General features: G+C 35.7%; 3 protein-coding genes across 11 annotated transcripts; 1 reads left to right on the plus strand and 2 right to left on the minus strand.

The window, feature by feature from the left end:
• Positions 1-1,193: 1,193 nt before the first annotated feature.
• On the minus strand, positions 1,194-10,202 carry LOC117206242 (GATA zinc finger domain-containing protein 14-like). 3 transcript variants are annotated; one of them, XM_033445419.1, is made up of 8 exons: positions 9,952-10,202; positions 9,303-9,522; positions 5,667-5,951; positions 5,449-5,584; positions 5,231-5,350; positions 5,046-5,146; positions 3,637-4,050; positions 1,194-3,071 (listed from the first exon to the last, which is right to left on the minus strand). In XM_033445419.1, the coding sequence occupies exons 1-8, from the start codon at positions 10,026-10,028 to the stop codon at positions 1,626-1,628; spliced, it is 2,799 nt and encodes a 932-aa protein (XP_033301310.1). In that variant the 5' UTR covers positions 10,029-10,202; the 3' UTR covers positions 1,194-1,625. The 3 variants fall into 3 exon arrangements, with proteins under 3 accessions (XP_033301310.1, XP_033301293.1, XP_033301302.1); XM_033445402.1 differs by lacking the exons at positions 9,303-9,522; positions 9,952-10,202 and adding an exon at positions 6,803-7,010; XM_033445411.1 differs by lacking the exons at positions 9,303-9,522; positions 9,952-10,202 and adding an exon at positions 6,803-7,010 and having other exon boundaries at positions 5,667-5,964.
• Positions 10,203-12,557: 2,355 nt separating this feature from the next.
• On the minus strand, positions 12,558-23,075 carry LOC117206164 (arginine-glutamic acid dipeptide repeats protein-like). 7 transcript variants are annotated; one of them, XM_033445306.1, is made up of 8 exons: positions 22,845-23,075; positions 19,990-20,064; positions 19,565-19,906; positions 19,355-19,435; positions 15,873-19,278; positions 14,790-15,068; positions 12,884-13,082; positions 12,558-12,788 (listed from the first exon to the last, which is right to left on the minus strand). In XM_033445306.1, exons 3-8 carry the CDS (start codon positions 19,805-19,807, stop codon positions 12,722-12,724), a joined length of 4,275 nt encoding a protein of 1,424 aa, XP_033301197.1. In that variant the 5' UTR covers positions 19,808-19,906; positions 19,990-20,064; positions 22,845-23,075; the 3' UTR covers positions 12,558-12,721. The 7 variants fall into 7 exon arrangements, with proteins under 7 accessions (XP_033301197.1, XP_033301170.1, XP_033301162.1 ...); XM_033445279.1 differs by lacking the exon at positions 19,990-20,064 and adding an exon at positions 21,673-21,814; XM_033445271.1 differs by lacking the exon at positions 19,990-20,064 and adding an exon at positions 21,673-21,814 and having other exon boundaries at positions 19,565-19,924.
• A 698-nt stretch (positions 23,076-23,773) lies between these two features.
• On the plus strand, positions 23,774-24,905 carry LOC117206347 (protein dj-1beta-like). The gene is made up of 4 exons (XM_033445602.1): positions 23,774-23,985; positions 24,191-24,349; positions 24,412-24,601; positions 24,666-24,905. Exons 1-4 carry the CDS (start codon positions 23,803-23,805, stop codon positions 24,785-24,787), a joined length of 654 nt encoding a protein of 217 aa, XP_033301493.1. The 5' UTR covers positions 23,774-23,802; the 3' UTR covers positions 24,788-24,905.
• Positions 24,906-24,941: the final 36 nt, after the last annotated feature.

The raw sequence follows: 24,941 nt of genomic DNA on the forward strand, positions 1-24,941 counted from the left end.
TACTTGTTTTTTTTTTTTTTTTTTTTTTGTTCTTTTAAAGGTATATCTTTTTACCGTATTCGTTTTTCGGGTATTTAGGGCATCTCTTTTTCTCTTTTTTTCATCGTTTTTTTGTAACAGCTATTTTTATGACCATCTGTCTTTTTCTCCTTTTTTCTGTTTTTTTTTGTTTGTTAAGTTTTAAATATTTCCTCCTGCGTCTTTCTTGCGCGGATAACTTGTCGAAAAAAAAGAAGAAATGTAAATCAGTATATTATTATTTCTTTTTCTACTGTGGCGTCTCGAAATTGCGTGAGAATGAGTTGTTTTGTTCACGGTTACTCTAATTAAACTATAAGTACTGGTTTTACCATCAGGTAGAAAATCAAAACTGAGAGATGTGGCAGTGCCTTGAGCAACCGTCTTTTTTTTTTTATGAAATCAATTCTATTTCTGCCTCCCTATTACCCTCCACTTCATCGTTATCGTTTATCGACATCACTACCGTTTTTTTTTCTTTGAACACATAACAAATCGCTCGTCTTTGTACGATAATAACATATTATTTGTTGTTACCATATTACTTCCTTTTTTTTGTATGTTTTCTTCTGTCCTATCATCTGTTTGTAATCCATCTATCCTACTCTAGCCTTGCTCGTGAGATTCAATGGTTTATCGAGCCTATCGCGCATAAACGTTAAATACTGCATATATAACATATATAGATTTTAAATAATGTGTAGCATATCTGTATTATCTATTATGATAGAATTGTTATCATTTTTTCTTCTTCGCCTCTTTCGTTAAACATTTCGATTTTTTATTTAAAGAGATATATATAATAATATAGCTTGACTTCGAATTTTCTCTTATTTCCTTTGTTTCACGTTACTCTAATTATATCTGCTCTCTTCGATAGATACGTACATACATATATATGTAGGTACATATACACATCCACCTGAGTATACGTATATATGTATTTACATATATATAATATATATTAATCGTATATATTGTTTTCTTTTCATAACTAATATAATAATCTTTAAATATCGTATATATTTTTTTATCTTATATATATATATATATATATATATATAATATATATAATATATAATATATTCTTTTATAAATGCTTAACAATTTAGTACATTTAATAATTTACCGAAGAGCAATAATTTACATTTACATTTATGGAGTTTTTTATCTAGTCTGCATATTTTCCTCGTTTCTTTCCTTTGTTTCTGTTTCCTTTTCTTACTTTTTTCTATAGATTTGGGATTGAGATCACAAGAGAATAGAGCAAATGTGTATTTTCGAATGTGTTCAAGTTCATTCGCATTCGTGCTGTCTATGCAGGTTTTTTTTTCAAAATATATTAATTATTGGGATCGTTCGTGAATCGACACGTTTCTTTTAATTTATTATTTCTTCTCATTCATACGGCTTCGAAATCGGGATGCATCTATCTACCTACCTAACTATATCTTTATCTACCTGTCACTAACCTATTATATTAAACGGTACGTACGTACCGTTATTACACGTACTGTTAGGACCGAAAGAAGAAGAAAGGGAGGAAAAACGAATCGAGCCTGTGTACGCATACGTGTTGTTATTAATGTATATCGAGAGAACGAATTTTAAAGGGTCAGAGCTTGCATTTGATGGCACGCGTCGCTCAGCTGACCTTGGTCGCCAGCAGGATGACCCGGATGAGTCCTTGGCGTTCCGGGCGGTGTTATCGGCATTCTTCCAACGCCTGGTGGAGCATCACCGGCTCCTCCAAGACTATCGTCCGCTACTTTGTTACCGGCCTGTATTATTCCATTGACCTTGTACTTGTTCTGCCGTAACATCGTTGTGGTAGCTGCCTGGGAATTGGAATTCGCGTACTTCTCCGTCGGTTTTCTGCTCGCGGTCAACGCAGGGGCGATGGTGTACCGACGTTGAGCGTTCGACTGTTGTGGCTGCTGCTGATGCTGGGACGGGGCTAAGGATGGCTGATAGCGGTTTTGCGCCGGATTGTAGAACTGGACCTGGGAGGTGGGTGGTGACAAATTTGGAAGGGGTCTTGTCATGGGCGAATACGGCGCTGGCGGTGGGCTCACCGGCTTCTCCGAACTACTATTCTCCGTCCCTTGCACACCCTGCGAATTACTATTCTCGTTTTCGATATTAGTCACGTATTTATCATTTGACTGACTATTGGAATTGTTACCTCCATCGGTTTGTCCGGCGATCACTCCGTTGTTTCTATAGTTCGTCGTATTTTTACGGCTAGGATAGTTATTCGGTTTTGTCGCGTTCTCGAAATACTGATCACCGCCGCTATTAGTCTTACGGCCGTTCGCGTAATCGAAATTCGCCGCTGAATTAAACATTTTCTGTGTATTCGTGCTATTATATTGCTGACCGCTGGTTGTATTCGAACCAAACGATTTTTGGTTGTAATTCTCCGATGATCTTTGTGCTACGAAGGAAGCCGGGGAGCCCACGTTCGAGCCAACCGCCTTTTTGCTATACTGCATGGAGAATCGCGAACTCATCGCGTACTTATAGCTTCCATCTATGTTACTATGCTTGTACGGTTGAGAATTCCCTACATTTTGAGCTCGAAAGAATGGATTCTGATGAGACAACGCGATCCCATGATTCTGCGATTTCGAATAGTTATTTTGGCCGTTCACGTTCCCGGATTTCGTGTAATCTCTGGAATTGAAACACTGATTCTTGTTCGAAGAATCGAATAACTGTTGTGATATTGACGGAGGTGTTGGCAACAGGCTGGTACCACCGGATGCGTTATGAAATGGAGATGTATGCGTGTGAGGAATGTAAACGGCTGCCGGATGATACACGATTGCCCTGCAATGCATCTGATTGCCACTGCAATCGTCAGTTTCATTTAAACATGTCTGGGAACTGTACAAGTTAGCGGTATGTATAGCGATTGGATGATAATTGGTGTAACGACCGGACATGGGAAATTTCACGGGCATTAAGGACACCAAGGGTGTGGCTGACCCTGAAGCAGCCTGTGTTTCACCATGTGCTTGCTCCGAGTGGCTTGATGTCGAACGAGAATCCTACGATTTATTTCACAGATGGTAGTTTTCCGTCCATTGCTTGGTTCTTTTCTTAATTAATCAATATAATCGATCGATTTATATGATATGTATCATGGATACATCTCTATACACGCTAATGATGTTGCATTTACACTAGCACGAAACAATTAAGTCATCTCAGTATTTAGATTTCCTTTTCAAAGAGATATTTTCATATATCTTTAGCAGTTTAAAAAATAATCGCGTAAATGTAGGATGAACCAATAGTCACAACTGTGGTTGGAAAAAAGTTATAGTTCTCTTTTGTTTTTAGATATAATGCAACCTTTAAAATTTACTACAGGAAAGAGTAAATCAGAATTAAAGGAGAAAACTATTATAATTATTTATGTAATTTCGTATTATAATTTTACAATTATCACTTAGAATTATTATTAGAATTAATTAATGAAATATTGTGATTATTGATCCACCTTATAAAAGGCTTCCTTATAGTCTGATAATCATAAAAATTTTTGTACTATATTCTATTGAAACCTATTATATATTACTAAAAAAAAGAGAAGTAAAGATAGTGACTCACCTCCTGAGGAGCAACCTGACCATCAGACGAAGACGTTTGTTGACATGAGGCATCAGTAGGGAAAAGCAATAGCTGCTGATCGGTCAATCCCATGGATGCATGCGGTGGAGGAGGTGGATGGGGTCCAGCTGCGAATGGATAATAAATGTGGTCCATCTGAGGAGGCGCAGGACCTGCAGGCACCGGTGGATGATGATGCGGCGGTGGAGCAGCAGAAGGATAGAAATGCGTCGGTGGCGGAGGGGGTAAAGATGGAATTGGCTGTGGAGGACCCGTTGGTGGACTCGTCGCCCCTGTGCCATTGTTACCACTTCCGGAATTACTGTTACCGCCACTCGTGCTGTTCTGCGAGTTGTTCGTTGGATACAAGTACTGATGAGCTCCGGCGGCGACTGCCCCTGCATAACACTCGTACTGCACAGAAAGAAAAACATCATCGATCAGTTAATTATTCAAAGAATATACCGGGATGATCTATCTTTAGAATAAAAAAAAGAAGAAAATGTCGTACATTATATAATCATCTTGTACGTTGATCTCGTTTGGAAGTACTAAGATCAATATACAGGTTACAAGATGAAATCTGCTGTCAAATGATGTTTCCAGGACACTCAAATACCAAATACTTTACCTTAACATTTTGTGCATGCCTATAATTTAAATTATACATTTTATACTTTGTATCTTTTTTCATCTTTTAAATAGAAGACTACTACATAGTAGGCAATGAATGTCATATATGTCTCTTTCCATATTCTCTGTGCAATATAAAAATACAACATATAGAACAATGTGAATGAAGAAGTCAAAAGATACATAAATGCGCGCTTAAAAAAGTGAAAAAGAAATCATCAATAACGTTATGCTGTAATACAACACATTATACGAAAAACAACATACTTGTGACGTTTTGTACGATAATAAAATTCTTTTTATTGCAACATAAGCACAATAAATGTGTACTTATAGACTAGATGGGAAATTTACATTCATTCATACGCGCAACTCGTATGTGAGATTATTAATACAAATCGTTAATTATGTGAAAAAAAGATAAGTGGTGCATGCATTCTGATAGGCCATGCAGAAGTCCAGCAAAGAAAACGCACAAAGATAATGCGCTGCATGCTAGTCACTTAGCATAGACCATGTACCTTTAGACCTCAATACTGTATAGCGTCGAGAAGGACGTAAGTAGGCATTTGCTGAGGGTTGGGTAGAAACGCCGGTGGTATGGCTTCTCCCATCAAACCATTTGTCTGTCAAACCGCAACCGATTTATCGTTTAATATAAATACAAGCTATACCCATAGACAATTCATATGATAGGGTGTGAACAAAGGACCCAAGATTAAAAAGGAGTTCAGAGAAAGAAGTCGGCATAGTCTATTATCTGTTATGTTACCTACCGGCATAGGCGAATACTGATATTGTTGTGGCATGTAAAGAGATGGAGCAGGACACGGGTACATCACAGGCGTGAAAGTTTGATGACCAGCAGCTTGTGGTCCTAATTATCGAAATCAAATCGTTTGATTAATATAAACATTTCGATCTTCTAAAAATTACGATTATGACTTTTCGTTAAATTTACCGAACACTCCAGTAGCTTGATAAATAGTTGCTGGATCGGTCGGTGGAGCAATTGGTGTCGTTGGTGTTGGAGCTGTTGTGTTATAAAATGTCATGCCATTTTGGTATGTCAACCCCATACCTAGTAAAAATAAAAAATTTCATATAATAAAATATTTATGTAACTATAATTAATTAGTAAATTAAATTTATGACATTATAGGATATAATTACACTAACCATTTGGGTAATAGTAAGTACTAGTAGGCACAGAGGGTGGCGAGCCAGAACCACCATCCAAAGATCTATTGAAAGGTTGTTTTTTAATTGCAGGTGCTATATTTAATTTTCTTTCCCTTAATACAATGCATTCAGACTATAAACAAAATAATTTCAGATTACTACCATGGTTGTTATATCTTTAACTACTAAATATATTAAACATATGTATTACAAACCTCTTGCTGAAGTCTTTTAGCTTCTTCCTCAGTTTCAAATGTAACAAATCCATAACCTTTGGAAACACCAGCTCGGTCAGCAATTATTTTTGTAGCCTTTACATTGCCATAAGAGGAGAAAAGCTCAGCAAGTTCTTCTACACTGGTATTAGCAGAAATACCGCCTACAAAGATACGATTTGGAACCAAGGTACCATATTTTGGTGCAGCCATTGTGAGACTTGTTGCTGAGGCAGGGCTAGAGGCTGGACTAGACCCCTCAGTACCACCCGTTGATGCCGAACTCTAAATAACATGACTAATATTAAAACAACGCAGCTAATATACACGTAGAATGCAAGAATATAATTAAAAAATAATGAAATAAATATAGAATATCTATGTTAGAATATAGTTGTAGTATACAAAAATTTTATATCAAACACATTCGATTATACACATACCAAAAAGTTACTAAGTGATAAAATAATAAAGGGTAAAGTAATAATAATAAATAATGTAAAAATAAATTTAGGTACTAAAACTTTATATTTCGTTATAAATTATGTGCTTAATTAAGTTACTATGTAAATGTCACATTTTCCGTGTACATGTTACTCATTAAGAAAATAGGCACGATCGCGAAGTAACTATGAAAACTACAATTTCCACAATCATTTGTACACATATATGAGACACCCAAATATCAATATGAAACCAATCGGACTGTCAGTGATCTGAAAGCCTGCATCCAAACAAAAACAATTGGTTCGTCAATCCGTACATTATTATCGTTCTTTTTTCTATGACGATAAATAAACGTAGGTTATGCTAGATCGTTTCACTATACAAAAGCATCGGGGAGGAACTTGAAGAAACGTGCCGACAATACGCATCGAAATCGTCGATGCGACGGCATTAACTCGAACGCTACCTAAAAATATTGACAAGCGACAGAACTGTTCGTCTAATAGGTAAGATTCGAAGCATCGATAACAATGAATTAATAGGGGATTATTTGACAAGGACAACGAGGCTAATACGCCACTGTCTCAAGCAATGGTAACGTCACCTTCGTTAATGAGAACGTACTCACGGTACGAAAAATGAATTTTGTCACAGGGTTAGATGCAAAATCTTCGCGTATGAATGCTCACCATCTTCGCGATAGTCGGGCGTGTAAATGAGTTTGTCGGCCGTGAGGTTGTCCTAGCAGCTTGAAGGTACCCTGGCCTCGCACGAGGTCACCTGGGTGCCCAGGGACTGCCAAGGACCGTTGCAACCACTTCAAAAGGACTTCCAGCCTCCGGCGAAGCTGCTGTTCCTTCTCGCTAAACCTCCAAACACTACAGACACTTTTACAAGATGGCGGTCATACGCGCCGTTCAGGGCGCTAATATTCCAGATTTTAAATTCTCTATTTCGTCAGACTGACGCGACGGTCGAGATCCTCCGCCTCGTCGATACGTGTTCATACACGTTCCGAAATACAGAAATAAATATTTTTAATTTCTTAAAACTTAATAAAATCTATCTATATATATATTTGTTATATTTGATTTAAATAATAGATGTAGGATTTTAATTTCATATAGTACAAGTACTCTCGTTTGATGGAAAATTGTAGTTATATAGTTAAAAAATTAATATTACTATAAAAGGAAAGGGAAATGAATTTAAAAACTTCTTGGAATATAATGTACTAAAATATGTAACATCATGTTTTTGAATTTTTTATATTACGTTTGCCCTTGTTTGGCAGAAAATTGTAATTTATACACGTAGTTAGAAAATGTATATTGCTATAAAAGCAAAGAAAAATGAATCTTAGAAATTTCATAAAGTATCATATATTGCAGTACATTATGTATGACGTTTGTCACACGTGACTCAAATTTTCTAGTGAAATTTTTGGTGAAAATTGTAGCTATATTCGGAAAATTTATTTTTAACGCCGTAGTTTTGGAACATATAACTATTGGTAAGTAATATATAGTGGAATTGTCATACGTAGTCGTATAGTAAAATTGCAGTGTTGGATGAAAGAAGTATTGAGGAAGATGTAAATATTAAGTTCCCGTTTCTTCAAGACAGTTTACTATATTAAAAAGTTTAATATTTTTCGCATGACATATGTTATATAATAAATTAATTTAAGTTATAATCTTTTCAGATTCTTTTTCTATAAAATGAAAAATATAATAAACATCGCTGTTTATTATTATTTTCTTTCATTATTTATTTAATATACAATATTTTAACTGTATAGCACTGAGAAAAATAAGAATTTTCATTTAAAAAATTTTTAAAATAATAATTTTTATCCATTTTCATCGGTTTACAAAATTTACTATATTTTCGTCAATTTTGAAGAAATACTACGAAATTTGGAGTACTTATTTCAACAAGATTGGAGCATTCTTTCATATAAAAAGTTACACCCAACAGTAAAGTTAATACAATAATAAATTATTGTTACATAAGCATTCGTGTTTTTTAATTTTAAATCTATATTGTTTAAAATTACTGAAGTTGTGGATGAATTTAATTTTATCACAATGGCGGTGATTGATTGCGGTTACTATGGTTCATGTTGGTTTTCCTTTATTCACGAAGCTTACCTAATTTTTGATGCGTAGACATTCAAAGGATTGCTTCTTAGTAGCGAACATGATTACCTATGGATTAGCCCGCGATGAATAACCGAATAAGAACACTGAAATTGAAACGAGAAACGAGAACGGAGAGAAAAACTAAAATGTGCTTCCTCACAGCATTGTTGACTTCGAAAGACTGAAACATTCGCCGCCGTACCGCTCTCATCATTATGCCATTTGTAACTTTATTAATATCCCAATAAATAAATTTTGTACACATTTATTACTACTAGAAATATATTCAGTAACTTTTATGATGAATTTTTACTTTAAAAAAAGCAGGTATTTTGTCAAATAATATATTTGATGAAATATTACAGCATTAGTTTGACTCCAGTAGCACTGGCGATTATACGGATATTCGATGTTCAAATGTTATGAAAAAAATAAATGATGTTTGAATACATAGGTTAAAGAATTCACCTTTATCTCCCTGTATATGAATACAGGCTACGATATATTATTTATTCGTCATAGCTTTAATTTTATATCATATTTATTATTTAATATAAATCTGGGGTAACAAATGCGATGGAGTTAATAGATACAATATAAACTTTATTAAACTTAATAATATTCGTATATATACAAGAAATGTACAGTAAATTATTTATGTATATCTTGATCTTCATACATTGCTTAGGTCGATAGATGTTGATTTCTCAAAAACAGTATACATATGTTCTCCTTTCAATAATTTGAAATTGCTCCTGAAGTAATATTTAAGTTCTGAAATTTACAAAAATCATAGGTTATTATAATCCTTTTGAAAAGATCGACATTTTATTTTTATGAAAATAAAAAATTTTCTAAATATATAATTTTTTTCATCTACGAAATAATATAGTAAATTATCACAAAGAACGAATTTTACAATATATATATATATATATAGTTTTGTTAAGTAAATGAAAAGTAACTTGTTATTATATTATTATTACATCGCCATTTATCATTAACTTACATATTTTTTGTGCATAGCAAGGCAAAAAGTGCAGACTTGCGGCCTTGTTTGTGAATCAGTCCAATAATTTGTTCCGTAAAGTCCGCTGCTATCCTCAACGCGTAAACACGGTTGATCTATAGGACCGGCAACAAGAACAGCACCCAAATGGCTGATGTAACTGCTCGCTAATCTCAATGTCTCTATTTTTGATAATTTCCTATCCGCAGGTTCCGTTGGTATTAAAGTTCTCAAGGTACTGAAAGCCGTGTTCACACTGCAGAGCGAAGATTGGATTTCTTGAATTTCGCGTTTGGATTCCTTACCCTCGCTTAGAGTATTCGCGAATTTTTCATAACTGAATATTCTCCTGAACCAAAAGACGAACATCTCGTTTACACACTACTCAAAGTAATTAGAGAAGCTTCTGTTTTACAATTATAATTCAATACATATATAATAATTTAATTATCTTATTAATTTGTTATTAACAAATTATTCAAATAATTATTCCTCTAATTACTTTGAACAGTACAATATCCCATTCTCTGCAATTTAACTTTTAAGTTTGTATTATTGTATCTTTACAGAGTATATAAACATTTTAAGCATTATTTTAATAGTTTTATTATTATGTTTTAAAAAATATATTTTTGATGTCTTAGAAAAAAAGATGATTATTTTATGATTAAAAATATATTTTCACCTATGAGTGCGATCCCTTTCACGTGCGTTAGCTTGATAACGTTGCTTTGATGATTCCTCTTTCTTTCGTGCAGCCATGCTGCACTGTGCCGTTATCAGTTAATCGTTAAATAACTACAGTAACTCAAAAGAGGCGTCCGACCACACTAGCGGTTCGTTTATGAATGACTAAGCCGCTGTGGCTTCCTTCGTTTCCTCCAGGATTCCCTCTTCCCCGATGTGCGTTGCCGTTAACCCCCACCCTACCCCTTCCCTTTACTAGAATACACATGTGAAATACACGTGCATCCGATTAGGGGCGAACGAGCCACTTGCACCATGTTTGGCTAGTAAAAACAGAATACGTTAATAATAATTTTGAAAATATATATAAACATAACAAAATATGTATATATAAATAGTAAAAAGTAACATTTACCGGTCGTATTCAATTTTTAAAAAATTGAAATACATGAAATTAAACATTTTTGTCAAATCATGCATAGCAGTCAAAAAAAGAAATTGTTAACTAAATAAATTACAGAATTAGAATTGATTAGCTAGTTAAAAATACAGAAATGAGTAGTTTAGGTAAACTAATAGCTATATTAATATAAAAAAATTGAAAAAGCATCCTAAAAGCATCCCCCAAAACTATTAAGTACTAGCAATAATTCTCTTGATGATTACCTTCTTATTAATATATAGAGGTATCTTGAAAATAATTTTTTCTAATATTCTTTCAACAGTTTGCGCTTTTGTAACATAGGAAATAGTTTCGGAATGGTCAACGTGACACTTGTTTCCTTCTACAGACACAAACATAGAAACATACATAGATGTGATGACTCCCACGTAAAGTGGTCGGAGGCTGGGTTTCACATTACGGTCAATAAAAACCAACCGACGACCGGTAGAAAGAGCGAGGAAAACAAATACCATGTGTAAAATTAATTAGGCTAGGTCTGATGTTAGTTTCTGACTGATTCATGACTGGCCTTTTTGTAAATTCGTAGAATATTATAGCGTTGGATATAAATTACTGTGACACGAAAAAGTAGTGTATTTTATAAGACAGGCATTTATTTTCTGTCCAGGGAATCCAGTGACAGGCAAACTGGTAATAAGAAATTATACAATGATTTGATCTTCTGATCAGATAAAATTTTCCATTTGACATATTCACTTTTCCTATTTTCTCTGGTAACAGATTAATGCAGAAAAAAATGTCTGCTTGAGATTACGTTGTATTAACGCAAATGTATATAATTCTCTCACAGATAGTTGTATGGTGACATAGGAAAAATATATTATAGTCTCGTAAATGCAAGCAGACATTGACAGTACATTGGTCATTCCACACCTGAATCGTATTTTTTCATTCTGAAAATGATATCGAATATTTCTTTGTGAAGAAATTAGAGAAAAGAAGATACGATAAAACTGGATGTTCCTATGAAATATTTTACTTAATTAAATAACTACATTACACTGAATTAATTATACAGCAGAAAATTTATATGTTCGAATTTTCGTCAGAATAAAGAATCATTTTTCTTAAGCATTTACTCTTTTCTCTTTCATTGAAAACACGCATTAATTTCCAGTGCCTGCACAGTGCATACAGAATATTTTTGTGAACATTACACACGATGAAAGATTATGCGTTCGCTCACATCATTTTTCTACAAACTTTTTTAACTTTGGTCACTTCGTTACAAAGTTTGCATTTTTACCATTTTTTTGTGTTTTGTTCTTTAATTACTAATCAGCCGCTCGATCAAACTAGTATCAAACGCTCGTGGTCTTCAGAGTAAAATCTTAAAAGGATACATATAGAAAATATACAAATTGTCCGACACAGAAATTACAATAATTATTTAAAACTTAAGTTACATCTTATGATACGCTAAAACACGAAAAGTCTGTGAGAAAATCATTTATGAATTGTTTCATGATGCACAGACAGTTAACATGTTTGGGAACATACTCTAAAGATTATAAAATTATTATTCGTCTCAAAAACACGATTTGTGTTCGTCGGTACATAATCGAGTGTTGTAAATTGTAAAATAAACGGACAACGATTTACTTCCCTGCACGTAAGCACGAAAGAGCTAAAAAGAACAAAAAAAGAAGAAACACGGTGAACCACTTCTCTTCTGAACACTTTGGCATTATTACCGCTGTGAGAAATGAAATCAAACGGAAATGAATCTCGTTTGAGCATATGGTAATATCGTGGTTTCGATAATATATATAATATATATAGAAATTTCAAACAAATTTACACGTCAAGCGGTCGCTATATATATGTATATATATAAATATATATATATTTATATATATATATATATTTTATATTTATATTTCTATAAATATATATATATATTTATATATATACAGATATTTATATATATATAAATTTTAATCCTCCATAGTGCTAGATAAATCCAGCTCTATCCTTTAAATCGTGTCATATTTACACTAAAAAGTTACACGTCGTAACAATCCTTACGTTTTTATATTCTCGTTAGTTACTTAACTTTAAAGAAAAACCGCAAAAATAATTTTTGATCATAAACGTAAGGTCAGCGATCTTGAGCAGATCGTTTCTATTTTTTTTTGTTTATCCTTGCACCTTTTTTCTTATCTCTTTTTTTCTCAATTGCAAAGCATGACGTCTTGTGCTCGATCACCGCCTGACGAGTACTCGTTAATTGTTTCTAACGAGGACCGTCGCGTCCCTAATTATAAAGGATAATCATTAGAATATATAAATACAATTACACTTAAGGGCGTGATCCACGTGCAGCTTCTTCCAGTGCGCGAACTTTAAGCTCACGCTCGCGCTGTTGTCTAAAAAACACCCTTTGTTAGTCCGATACCACTGGTCGTCTTAATCAAGCATACGTATAATTGTATAGCTTTGTTATGGATTTCAAAGGACGAACCTTAGATATTCCTCGTGGTGTGCAACAAGCGATGCATGAGGAGGGAATCGATCGCGTTCCATCATTAGATGACGTTGTAATTGCTCGTGATGCGCCGCCATATCCGCGTACGGTCTTCCAAGAAGTTCCGCGGGATGAAGAGCCAGTGCTGGGTCACGGGGCATTAAGCCTGGTCGAGGATAATTTGCACCAGCTGCCGCTGTACAGATAGAAAACATTAGTAAATTGTAAAAGACGATCGTGTTGCCTTCATAAGATAAATAAAGCCTTGAGAAAACTTATAGATAGACGGGCATGCATGATGAAGCGTGAGATTTGTTGGACGATATTTTTGGTTTCGTATGCCGCTGCACTGTAACAACTTTCTTCTTTCTTTATTCCCTGTCCAAAATTAACTGGTCGCCCAGAACAGGATCAACTTTTATTTCTTCATCTTGCATTCAATCCTTGAAATATTACACAGACGTACCTTTACGATCTAGCATAGATGAAAATATCAATAAGAAGTAAATTAATTAGTAAATTTTAAAATTAATTTCCAGGTAATATATAATAAAAACAAATTTAATACAAAATTATTTTGTAAGATCAAAATATCACCTTTCATACTCCAAGGACTAATAAAAATGCTACACTTGCATGATTACTCTTAAACGATCCTGAACGATCAGTTGATTTTGGATAGATTTATATAATGACATTAATAAGATGTTATAATAGGATGATATGATAATAAAAACATATAGACGTTATGTTGCTGTAATGTTGATAAATTATGCAAGTAATGTGCAGCTTTTAAAAGAGTATTGTCATAAATGGATAATAAATATCATAAATGTTTGTGCAGTACAGACACATTGTGTCACTCCCATTCACGCACGTACCACACACACAATCATTGCAGTTTACTTAAAGGTAATTCACGCTATTAAAAACTCATAGAATCTTTATTGATGAATCGTACCTTCACCCAGAAACTGCGCGCGATGATCGAAAAGCTCTGGTTTCAAGTTAATATAATATGGCATAGCGAGAAAAGCGACAGAAAAATGCAAAAAAAATTTTTGCCGCAGAGAAAAATTTGTATTTCTCTCTATTTTTTTGTTGTCTTTTTCTTTATGAAAAATATAAGCTGTTGGTGGCAGTTAGAATGCTTTCCATTTAAGTTAGAGTGACTGATATTAAATTGATTAGGTGAAAAGCACGTTACAGTACGCTTACACGCAATTGACCGCTTTACCGATCACGGACTCGTTATCTTACAAAAAAGAAAAATAAAGATTCAGAGAAATCTTACTACTCAAAAAATACACCTAATAAGATTATCTCCTAACTTTACGATCTTACTTTAAAAATTGAATATACGTGATTCTTATATGTTAATTTACGCTTGATTTTACATTTTCAATTGTATCAATACAAAATTAAATTACAATTGTAGAACTAATCGCTCGTAAACGTTTTCAAATTATAGAAATGTTCTCAGTAGACTGGAGATGTTTATACAAATTCATATCGTTATGAACACAACTAAAGAAATGGAACTTATGCAAAAATTTGTCCCACTTTCTAAATATAATATATATAAAATATAAAGTGAAATAGAATATATGATATAAATATAAATATGAATATTCTTTATACATATTTCTATATTAAGTCTGTACATCTTTAAATTCCCTATAAATGCATAAATATCCGCAATCTACTTATCAAATTTAATCAAGATCAAGAAAGTCTAATATCTATGCTCTTATGGGCAAAAGTAAAATCGTGATATATTTATACACATGTGGCATATGTTATAAAAGAAATCCTTGTTGCTTCTAAGATTATAGAGATAGTCGGTGAAAGGAGCGATCATCGTGCGGGAGCGTACTCAAACATCCTGATTTATAGGACCTACCAGGCAGGGGGAATCCAGCTGCAGCCGCAGCCGCTTCCTGCTGTTGCTGAGCCTGTTGCTGGGCCTGCTGCTGTCCCGGATGTAAGTGTAAGTGCGTATGCGCATGCGTATGCGCGTGAGTGTGAGCATGATACTCGGGCGAAATGCCAGCCATCTGCAACCGGACCATCGGGTCAGCAGCTAGAGCCAGTCGCTCGTCCAGCTGGCCGTGGTGATGAGCCGCTACGGGATGGCCAGCCCCTGCACCCGCTGGCCCCCCGCCGGCTGCAGTCGGTATCCCTAAACCCGACAGCGCCTCGATCAAACATACTGTCCCAGTCGTACTTTTAATTCTAACCAGCTACGTAGTAGTTCTCCCGACAATGAATTCTTTTTTGATTTTTTTTGCGGCACTCTTCTGTCAGATCTTCGACCGATAGCTGCGTCTTACATCATTACTTGATCATTTGGTAATTATATAACAAACACAAGAAGCAGCTAACATTCGAAAACAATCATTATCTCGCTTTATCTCTAAATTAACGTTGTCCACCGAATGAAGTCATTTTAATAATTTTGTTTCGCTTTTACAACAGAATAATCATATATCTATGGCATTAGAATATAAGCTCCATGAGTCTTGGGATTGTAATTTGGACAACGCTGATTTAGATTCTTAACTCGGTCGAATCTCGCCAATTTTCTCAATCAAATCAAAATCATAATCGCTGTTCGAGGTTCTCGGATATAAAATGTATTCTTTTGAAAAGTTGTTCTGACTTCTTGTCCGTATTGTAGCTAATTGCATCAGAAATTTAACACCATAACCTTAATGTGGTAAATGATTATGAACTCTAACTTGTAATCATCTATTCAAGTTTGTACTTGACATGATAAAGTCAGCTGCAATGCAGCTAAGAATACTGGAACAACGTTTTGAAAAGTCACAGCTTACATCTGAAATCCTGATCAGCAGCAACCCGGGCCATGAAAGCCTAAAATCACTCATCCATAGTTAATTTTGCGTTCAGTCCAATATGCGAGAAGAAAGATACGCATTTCGAGGGGAATGGTAGACCCTTACTGGTAGAGAGTTAACGTTACCTAGTCTTTCTAAACGTTCTCTTTCCAACTGACTGGGCCCAGGCGGTGCTCCATAAAGACTGAATTGGTGGAGAGCCTGAGGAGGTCCTGACGGTCCAGGAGCGAGTCCAGCGGCCGCGTAACGTCGATGAATTTCCAACCAATGTGGATCCACTGGCGCTGGCATAGGTCTAGGCGTTCCCTTCAGAAGCTCCTCTTTTAATCGATCGTTTAATTCTCGTTCGCGTAATTCTCTTATTTCTCGTTCTCTCTTCTCACGTTCTAAATGTTCTAGTTCTAAGCGTTCTCGAGCAGCAGGACTATACATGTAATGTAACATCGGATCTGGTGGCGCAGGATGTCTAGCAGGTGAAAATGCAGCATGTGGTCGAGCGTATTCGGACAACTGTCTCAAAGCAGGAGTATCAGCGTAGGATCCCGGTCTTGCAGCATATCTGTCATACGGAGACACGACAGGCTCAAGAGGCCCACGACTAGGCGGCTTACACGTTTCTGGCTGCTTCTCAGGCGTGGTCATTTTCCTAGCTTGTTGCGCCGCAGCTCTATCACGTTCTTCTCTTTCCCTCTCAGCTTGCTTCCGCGATCTTTCCTCTCTCTTTCTTGCTAACTTTGAATCTGGGACAGGTTTGAACATTAGATCTGTTCTAGTGCAAGAGTTGTTCTCGCCTCGGTTCCAATGTCGTAGAAATATGGCGGATTGTGATCTGTGACATTCAGAATCTTCAATTCGAGGCTCTGGAGATGGGCCTCGTGGGCTTGGGGGTTCTTCTTGTTCTTGTTCTACGAGGTCAGGTTCTATTTTAGGTTCAGGAGCGACTGGAGGCTGAGATTGCGGCGGTCTATGGTGATGATGCGCTGAGCTACTGGATGTCAGACATGTGGTTGGAACTAGCGATGGTTTACGTTGAGTATTATGTGAGCTATGGGACGAAGAGTGACTATGAGAACTGTGAGAGGAGATGGTCAACAGTTTGTCGTGATGCAGAGCCGTGGCTTGATGCATTGTAGAAGAGTGATGATGCGTCGCGATGAGATTCTCTCCTTCTTCTCTCGTTGTCACACTGGAACTCGTGCTTGAATGATGTGCCGTCATCATAGTTGTACTTTCTTGACTCCTTTGTGGGGATGGAGGAGGGATTGCATGGGGAACACCGTAAGGATATGGTGGAAACGAGGGATAAGCACCAACTGGAGCATAACCTGGGTAAGCATGAGGATGATACGGATGCATGGCGGTAAATAATGAGTGATGCATCAAAGGATGGTGTGGGTGGAATGGATGAGCCATATGAGGACTTGGTTGCTGGGCTGGATGCATCACAGGCTGTGGAATAGACGTAGGTGGTGGTGGAAGAGTCGGCGTTGGGGAAGCTGCCACAGATTGTATTTGAGGAACAGGCTGACTGCTTGGTATGGAGTGCTTGCTAGGTGTTGGTGGTTTGCTGGAACTATCTGGATCTTTTTTAATATTCTCCAAACTCGGACCAGGAAAACCAGACTGAAAACCAGGAACTTTAACTTCCTTTAAACTTTGAAGCGGATCTGGTTCAGGAGGAATAATCTCTTGCTTGATCTTCAAATTTTGAGGCTCCATCGGTGGCGTTCCAGCTAAATTGTACATCGGCGACGGTTTCTCCATGGATAACATTCCACTTGACTGAATGGGTTGGAACAGATTATTTGATTCGTTCCTCTCAGGCTCGTTATTTTCTGGTCTTTCTGGTATCCTCTCTGGTATTCTATCAGGTATCCTACTATCTCTAATCCGTTCCGGAGGTAGTCTGTCGTCGGAAATTCTTTCGGACATTCTGTTTTCAGAAGACATGACGGTTAAGCCAAGTGGTTGTGGCGAACTCGGCATCTGAGGCATCTGCGTCATGTTCGTTGGTATGCTTTGCGAGATATTGAGGTTCAATGGTGGTCCCGGTATGCTTTGAGGCATATTTTGCGTACTTGACAGGTTCTCACCGTGTGCTCGAAGGTTTTGCGTTGGTCCCATGTTTTGCGCATTTGACATATTCTGCGGTATGTTCGGCGGCATCTGCATACTCTGTGATAAATTTTGCGGCACATTCTGAACAGGAGGAACATTGGGTGTGTACTGCATATTAAGTGGCAGTCCTTGGTGCGTTGGAGACATGATCTGCGAGTTCTGCATGCTCTGCGAACCAGTCGAAGCACAAATGCCACTGTTCTGCATCGACTGTGACAAATTACGTGGCATATTTTGACTCATATCGTTCATATTTAACGACTGCGACGTGGTCAAATTCAGCTGCTGTTCGGGCTCCTTCATATCTTCGTTAGATGGTGACATGGCTGGTTCTATTGGCATAGGTTCCAACTTTAATGGCTGATTCATAGCTAAAGGAACATCTTCTATTTGATCCTTCGTTTCTACTGATTCTTCCAATAACGGTTTCTTTTCCAAAGTGTGGATAACAGGAACAGAAATTGGTAAAGTCTGTATAGGCGTTGGTACGGGGGTAGAAACTGGAGTTGGTTCAGAAGGCTCTTCCGGTGTGGTTACTGCTGGACTAACAGGCTCTTCAGTTGGCACTGTAACAGGAGTAGGTTGATTTTCATTCGTATCACCTTCTCCTTCCCTTTCAGGTTCATCCATGAGAGAGTTGCTATCGGTCGTGAGAGACTCCGAGGGACTCTCAGGACGTTCACCAGGACGTTTTCGCTTCTGAGACTCCTTGTCCTCGTCCACTTCATCCGTCTGAGGTCGTTTTTGACCTTTCTTCGGCGTCTCTGGCTTACTCGATTTTTTCTTATTCTTGTCTGGCGTCTGTTGCTGTTGCTGCTGCTTTTCCTGATCAGGGGTATCCGTTCCTCCTGTACGTCGTGGTCTTGCAGGTCTAGGCGTTTCCTTAGCCTTGTTTCTTGTACGCATTCTCCCTGGGCTATCTGGTGATTCCGCAGGCACAGGGCGGAACAGATATGGTGGCGCAGGCGGTAGTTCTCCGGTCTTCTTCAAATGTGTCCTGCATTCCGTACAAAGCAATAACCTGTCCTTGCCAGCTACCTGATAATCCTTCGAATTAGTCGAAAAACAATGTTGACACGAATGCGTTGCTCCGTTAGTGTTTGTGTCTCTGGAATCACTATCCTCTTCCGAGTTATCGTCTTCTGTTACGGAACTAATTTCCCCACCAGGATTATTGCTTGCAGGTGTCCCAACAGGTACAGTTTCCGGTTCTGAGACAGGCTCCTTCTGATTGACGTTAGCTGGTGGAGTATCTTTGGGTGGAGTTGGCACCTCTTCTTTGGGAGTGCCAGCACGCGAGTTTCGCGTGTTACGAATTCTCCTAAGCGAACCCTGTCGTCTTCTTCGATGAGGTCGGTTATTATTCGCTCCAGGTGTTTTCTTCCATAAATAGTAGAATTCAACCAATTCCGGCTAAAAGTAAAGGAAGAAAGAAGCTTTGCTACCTATTCTCTCGAGTCTCACTTTACTTTCTCTCAAATTTCATTACCGTGTCTTTATGAGGTAAGAGATCCTTTCTGATTCTTGAGAAATTTTTTCCAAATTGCCGAAGTCCTTTGACGAAGCGTTTCTATAGGACAGATCGATGACCAATTAAATGGAAGTCTGATCTTTCCTTTCCAATTATGAGATCACATACGTACAATCACGATAAAGAAACTACTTAATCAATTTTCCAGATTGTGTCACTTCTACTTACAGTTTCCTCCTCAGACCACTTTTTATCGATGCCTTTAGGTACAGGACATTTAACCAAAGCTTGCAATGCTCTTCCTGGATCATAGCCAGAGTCGTGCAAGATATCCAGAGCATTGATAGTCGTGTCGTCACGGGAAGCAGCCACACAACCGTCATCCGGGGATCCTCCATCACACATACCAGCAAACGCAGCCATAGATCGAGCTGCCCTTAAGTACATCAGAAGATCCCCGTCCAATGCCATAGCTGGAATCCATCTTAGCTCCTCTCGTTCTTTAGAAAACTCTGGATCAGGAAGCAGCTCTCCAGGAGGTATACCCGGCCGATACTCAGGCAAACGGGCCTGACAAGAAACCAATTCCTGTACCCAAAATTCGGGATTGTGCGTGGTTAGCACCAATGCCAAAGCGAGTTAGTTGTACGCACCTATACTCTGGCTTGCTTTTCGAAACTACACGAGCCAGTATAATTTTTTTCCATTCTGTTCCGTTTGTTACAATACTGGTACGAGAAGTAGCGTGAGTACTTTTATATTTGTGTACAAACTAATGATTATAAATATACGTATATATATAAGCATGAGAAACAAGACAAGTTAAAAAGATAACATATAATTATTATATACACGTGTTGAGACTTGGTACCATTTAACAACAATTAGTCATGTTCATGTGTATATAAATTAAAGCTACAAGTTAATCTCCACTCGAACAAAAAACACATTCACTGTAACATATTTTCTAATGTGAGCAGATGAACATGAATTGAGAAAATCATAGCTAACGAATGAAAAACAATTATTTCACAAACAAATGTAACAAGATGACATTTACAAGATGAGAAGAAATTGTGATAAAATGATTATTCTGCGACTAAATACTTCTTCACAAAGTTCCTAACTTTAATATTTCGTAGATGGTTCAAGTAACCAATGGGTTATTACATAAAAATAAAATATTTTATAATTTCACCGTGACTGAAAACCACTATAAATATAATCTTACACTTATACAATATTATCCTATAATATTATTGTTAGAATGCTCTGTCATAATAACTTTCATCATATTTAGGGTCTTCCAACAACAGTAGCAAACTCAGGGATAATACTTGCGATGTGATTTAAGTGTTGTGGCTGTACTGTTAAGCAAGTAAAAAATTATAATTGTGACTTAAAGAATAACTATCATTGTTATTTGAACCATCGGCATACAACAAAGCTGTATAAGGAATAGGTAGGTATTTGTGCCATATAATGTTCAACTCTACAATTTTTTCTTTCAATGTGTATAAATATAAGATAGATATTAAGACCGCAACTTCTGAATGAAAATTCTTCCTATGAATATGAATTTCAAGCACTAAGAAAACACTGGTGTTTCAATTATTCTAAACCTGTAACTAAGTACACGCCATGCACTTTAACAATTCTTGAAAATAATATGTTGACTACACTGAATAGCATTGCAAAATAATTATACATTCTTATAAGAACTACGCAAGTATATCTTCATTTTTAGTTTTTTCTAAAGATATGTAAACTAATTGGGTACTAAAATATTTATAGTATGCATAAACAATGTTTATGAATTATTAATGACACCTGATATACATATGATAATCTATTATAAAAAACAAAATTTTCAATGTATAAAGTAAACATTTCTTACATTCACGAATAACTATTAGCTTAAAAATTACTTCTTTTGCTTATTTAATTCACACATATTATCAATTAATACGTACATATTGTTACTAATAACACAGTTTCAAACATCTCTGTTTCATACAAAGTTGTTTAAAACTATAAGTCCTTCAACAACTCTTGAATATACACATACCTGACAATGTAGGTAACAAATGACTTGAATATCACCCTAATTTTAGTTACATATAAGGGAAGAGTGAAATACATAAATGAGGAGCAATTACCATTGAACATATTAGGTATTGTGAAAAAAATGGTGTCACAATTACCTGGTGCTTCAATGATGAACTCTGCCTTATCTATACATTCAGAATACACATTTCAGGAGAACAAGCCTTGAGTTAGGTACATTGTGCAATATAGCTAAGTAGCAAAAAAGGTTTTCAAGGTATATGGCAAACCTGGTGCGAAGGGCCAACCCGAATCTCGCCCTGGGTGCCGGCAGACATCTCCTCCTCCTCCGAAGCTCCACCGTCTTTCTCCAGTGTTTCAAGTGGCTTCTATCTTGGATTTTCAGTAAATTCCTATCATCCACCCCCTGAACTATATAGTCATTCTATCAGTATATTTATAATAACTGTTTAAGAAAAAGTACTGCTAACATGCTTCCTCTTTTTTTTTTTAATTAATGACCCTTTTTTCTATTATGATGTCAGTTATTATGGCATTATATTTTATTTTCCTCAAAGTAATAGCTACATTATGCAAATAATACCTTAAAGATATAAGTAAGTTTTTATAACATCATTTGTCATTTTCTTTTGAAGCACCTTATCCTATGTATGTTCTGCTCCCTAATGGCTCTACCATTTCTTGTCTCAAGTACAACTAAAATATTTCTGAACTACAAGATATCAATATGGAAAGCACCCTACAAAAGGAATAAAATATAACTACCAAATGTTTATTTGAAAAATTACATCCAACGGCTTGTTTCATCAACACCTGAACAAAGTATAAATTTATGCAACGCAATTGAAATTAATGAAAGTACATATACATATGTATGTGTGTGTGTATATATACATGAACAAAATCCTGAAAAAATCAACCGTCTCATGTATGCAATAGTGAAAAAAAGCCGTATGTTCACAATCTCATGATTTACAAAAAGGAAACCAAATCCTCTTTCAATAACCCATCTTAACACACTAGCAATTACAATATATATCTCTACTTTCTTTAAGTGGTCTTGAGTCACGGTGAAAGCGGTATAGTTGGCATAAATGAGTTTTACATATAAAATCGAGACGCTTTATCGTCATCGTAACGCGATTGAAGCGTGCCAAGGAGCGATGGACATTGTAAAATTTTTCATTGACTCATCGACGTGCAATGTGAGAATACAGAGAGAAAAAAACCAACTATTTACACAATTTCGTCATATATGCAGAAAATACGAAAAAGGAGCAGGAACACCGTGTTCGAGCGGTAAGTTAATTATCGAATCCCGTTTCCATAGATTATAGGTTACGTGATAGAATTTTTCGTCACATCGCACCTCGTCCTGCCGGACTTCCGGGAGAATCGTTAAAATAAAGTGAAAAGCCATAAAATTTCAAGGCAAACTCACCCGCGATTAATGTTTCAACGACGTGCTTGCATTGTTTCCCCTAACGCAAATTCCTTCCACACGTAAGCGTTATACACAACTGCGATTCACACCGATGAATAGCCGATAAATATTTTAAGATTCACTACTAATTAACCATCGAGCACTACAGAATAATCTTACACAAGTCAGTAGCCACAACACCCAAACGCAGCCATCTTGTACTGCGTTTTGTTTCGTTTTTCTTCTGTGGGGGTGCGTTCCGATTCCGCGTATTCCTTCGTTTCCTTTTCACAATACTTTTTCGGTGGCAATTTAAAAATTTGAAAAATTATTGTATTCTGTTCTATCACAGAGAATAGAGAATTATATCACAAAAAATTGAAGGAATATTTAATATATGTAAAGAAAACTTAATCTGAATGGACGATTTGAAATCTTTCGAAGACAATTTTTTTAATGTTAAAAATTACAAATGTTAGATGTAGATTTTTTTAAATATGACCTTAGGCCTCTCACGTCTTATATAATTATTTGATAATTAATAATATTAAAGAATTCAACGTTACAGGTTATGGGTTATAAGTAGACTGCGTATTTTTATGTATTTATGGGAAATTTGAAGAAATGCTTCTTTTTAGGTTTAATTTTGTAGTATCTTTTCACTACTTGTAAAATAGATAAATATGTAATTAGCTGAACTGACTGTTGTATTTTTTTCCCTGTGTAACATTATTAATAAAAATGAAACAATACTTTCCTACATTTTATAAAACAAATTATCATTTAGTTATAGAAATTTAAATATAAAGAAATTATTTACAGAAATGATTTTCATTTTGTACTATCTTTTTACTACCTTTGAAATAGAAAAAATATAACAATGAGAAAGTTTATTTAAAATTAGACTATTATATTTAACAATAGAGTACCAATAGCGCCAATGATCCCTTCTCTCATTATCAACATCTAGTTATACATGTCAGTATTGTGCTGTGCTCTTTCACATTTTGTACGATCGAATTGCAAATTTCCGATAATTCTATTGAATAAAATAAAATATACTGCAAACATGGGTAAAAAGTCAGCACTTTTGTTAATAGCTGATGGCTCTGAAGAAATGGAAGCCGTAATAACAACGGATGTCTTACGTCGAGCTGGAGTATGTTTTTTTATTACATATAACCTTAAACTACATATTTGCGTTTTAGATTTTAACACGCAAATTTTCTGTTAAATATAGTACTTAATAAAAAATAACATTTTTCTCATTAATGTCAGTACATGAGATATTAATTTAAGTTATAGATCATTATTTGTGAAAGAAACTCTATGCAATCTTTTGTTACTAAAAATTGTATTTTTAGGTTGATGTTACTATTGCTGGTCTTACTGAGAGCTCATGTGTCAAATGCAGCCGTGATGTGAAAATATGTGTTGATGCAAAACTTCAAGATGCAGTTAATCAAAAATATGATGTTGTAATATTGCCTGGCGGTTTAGGTGGTTCAAAGGCATTTGCAGATGTAAGTAAAATTAATGTTTATGTTTGAACATATATTAATTATCTTTTCTTTGCTTCGTATAGTCTGCAGAAGTAGGAAAGTTGCTACAACAACAAGAACAAGAAAACAGACTTATTGCTGCTATTTGTGCTGCACCAACTGCATTAAAGGCTCATGGTATTGCAAAAGGAAAACAAGTCACATCATATCCTGCAATGAAAGATCAATTGACAGATTATTATAAATATTTGGAAGATAAAGTTGTAACTGATGGTATGCATCTATTCATAAAGTTCTACTTGTTATGCAACAAATATTTTATTTATATAAATTTTAGGCAATTTGATTACTAGCAGAGGCCCAGCAACTGCATTTGCTTTTGGCTTAGTTATTGCTGAAAAATTGATTGACAAAGAAACAGCAGATAATGTAGCAAAAGCTATGTTGTATACAGAGTAAAAATCAACCCTTAAAAATTTAACCAGTAAAAATTTAACCCTTGCATAAGCGTGTTATGTATATTATATGCATATGTTATTCATAATGGATAATAAATAATAATAATAATAAATTAATATATATTGTAATTGTGGTATATTATTTTCCATTTTGC

This window comes from Bombus bifarius, unplaced genomic scaffold (assembly GCF_011952205.1).
Source record: "Bombus bifarius isolate JDL3187 unplaced genomic scaffold, Bbif_JDL3187 scf7180000007966, whole genome shotgun sequence".
Classification (NCBI taxonomy): Eukaryota; Metazoa; Arthropoda; class Insecta; order Hymenoptera; family Apidae; genus Bombus; species Bombus bifarius.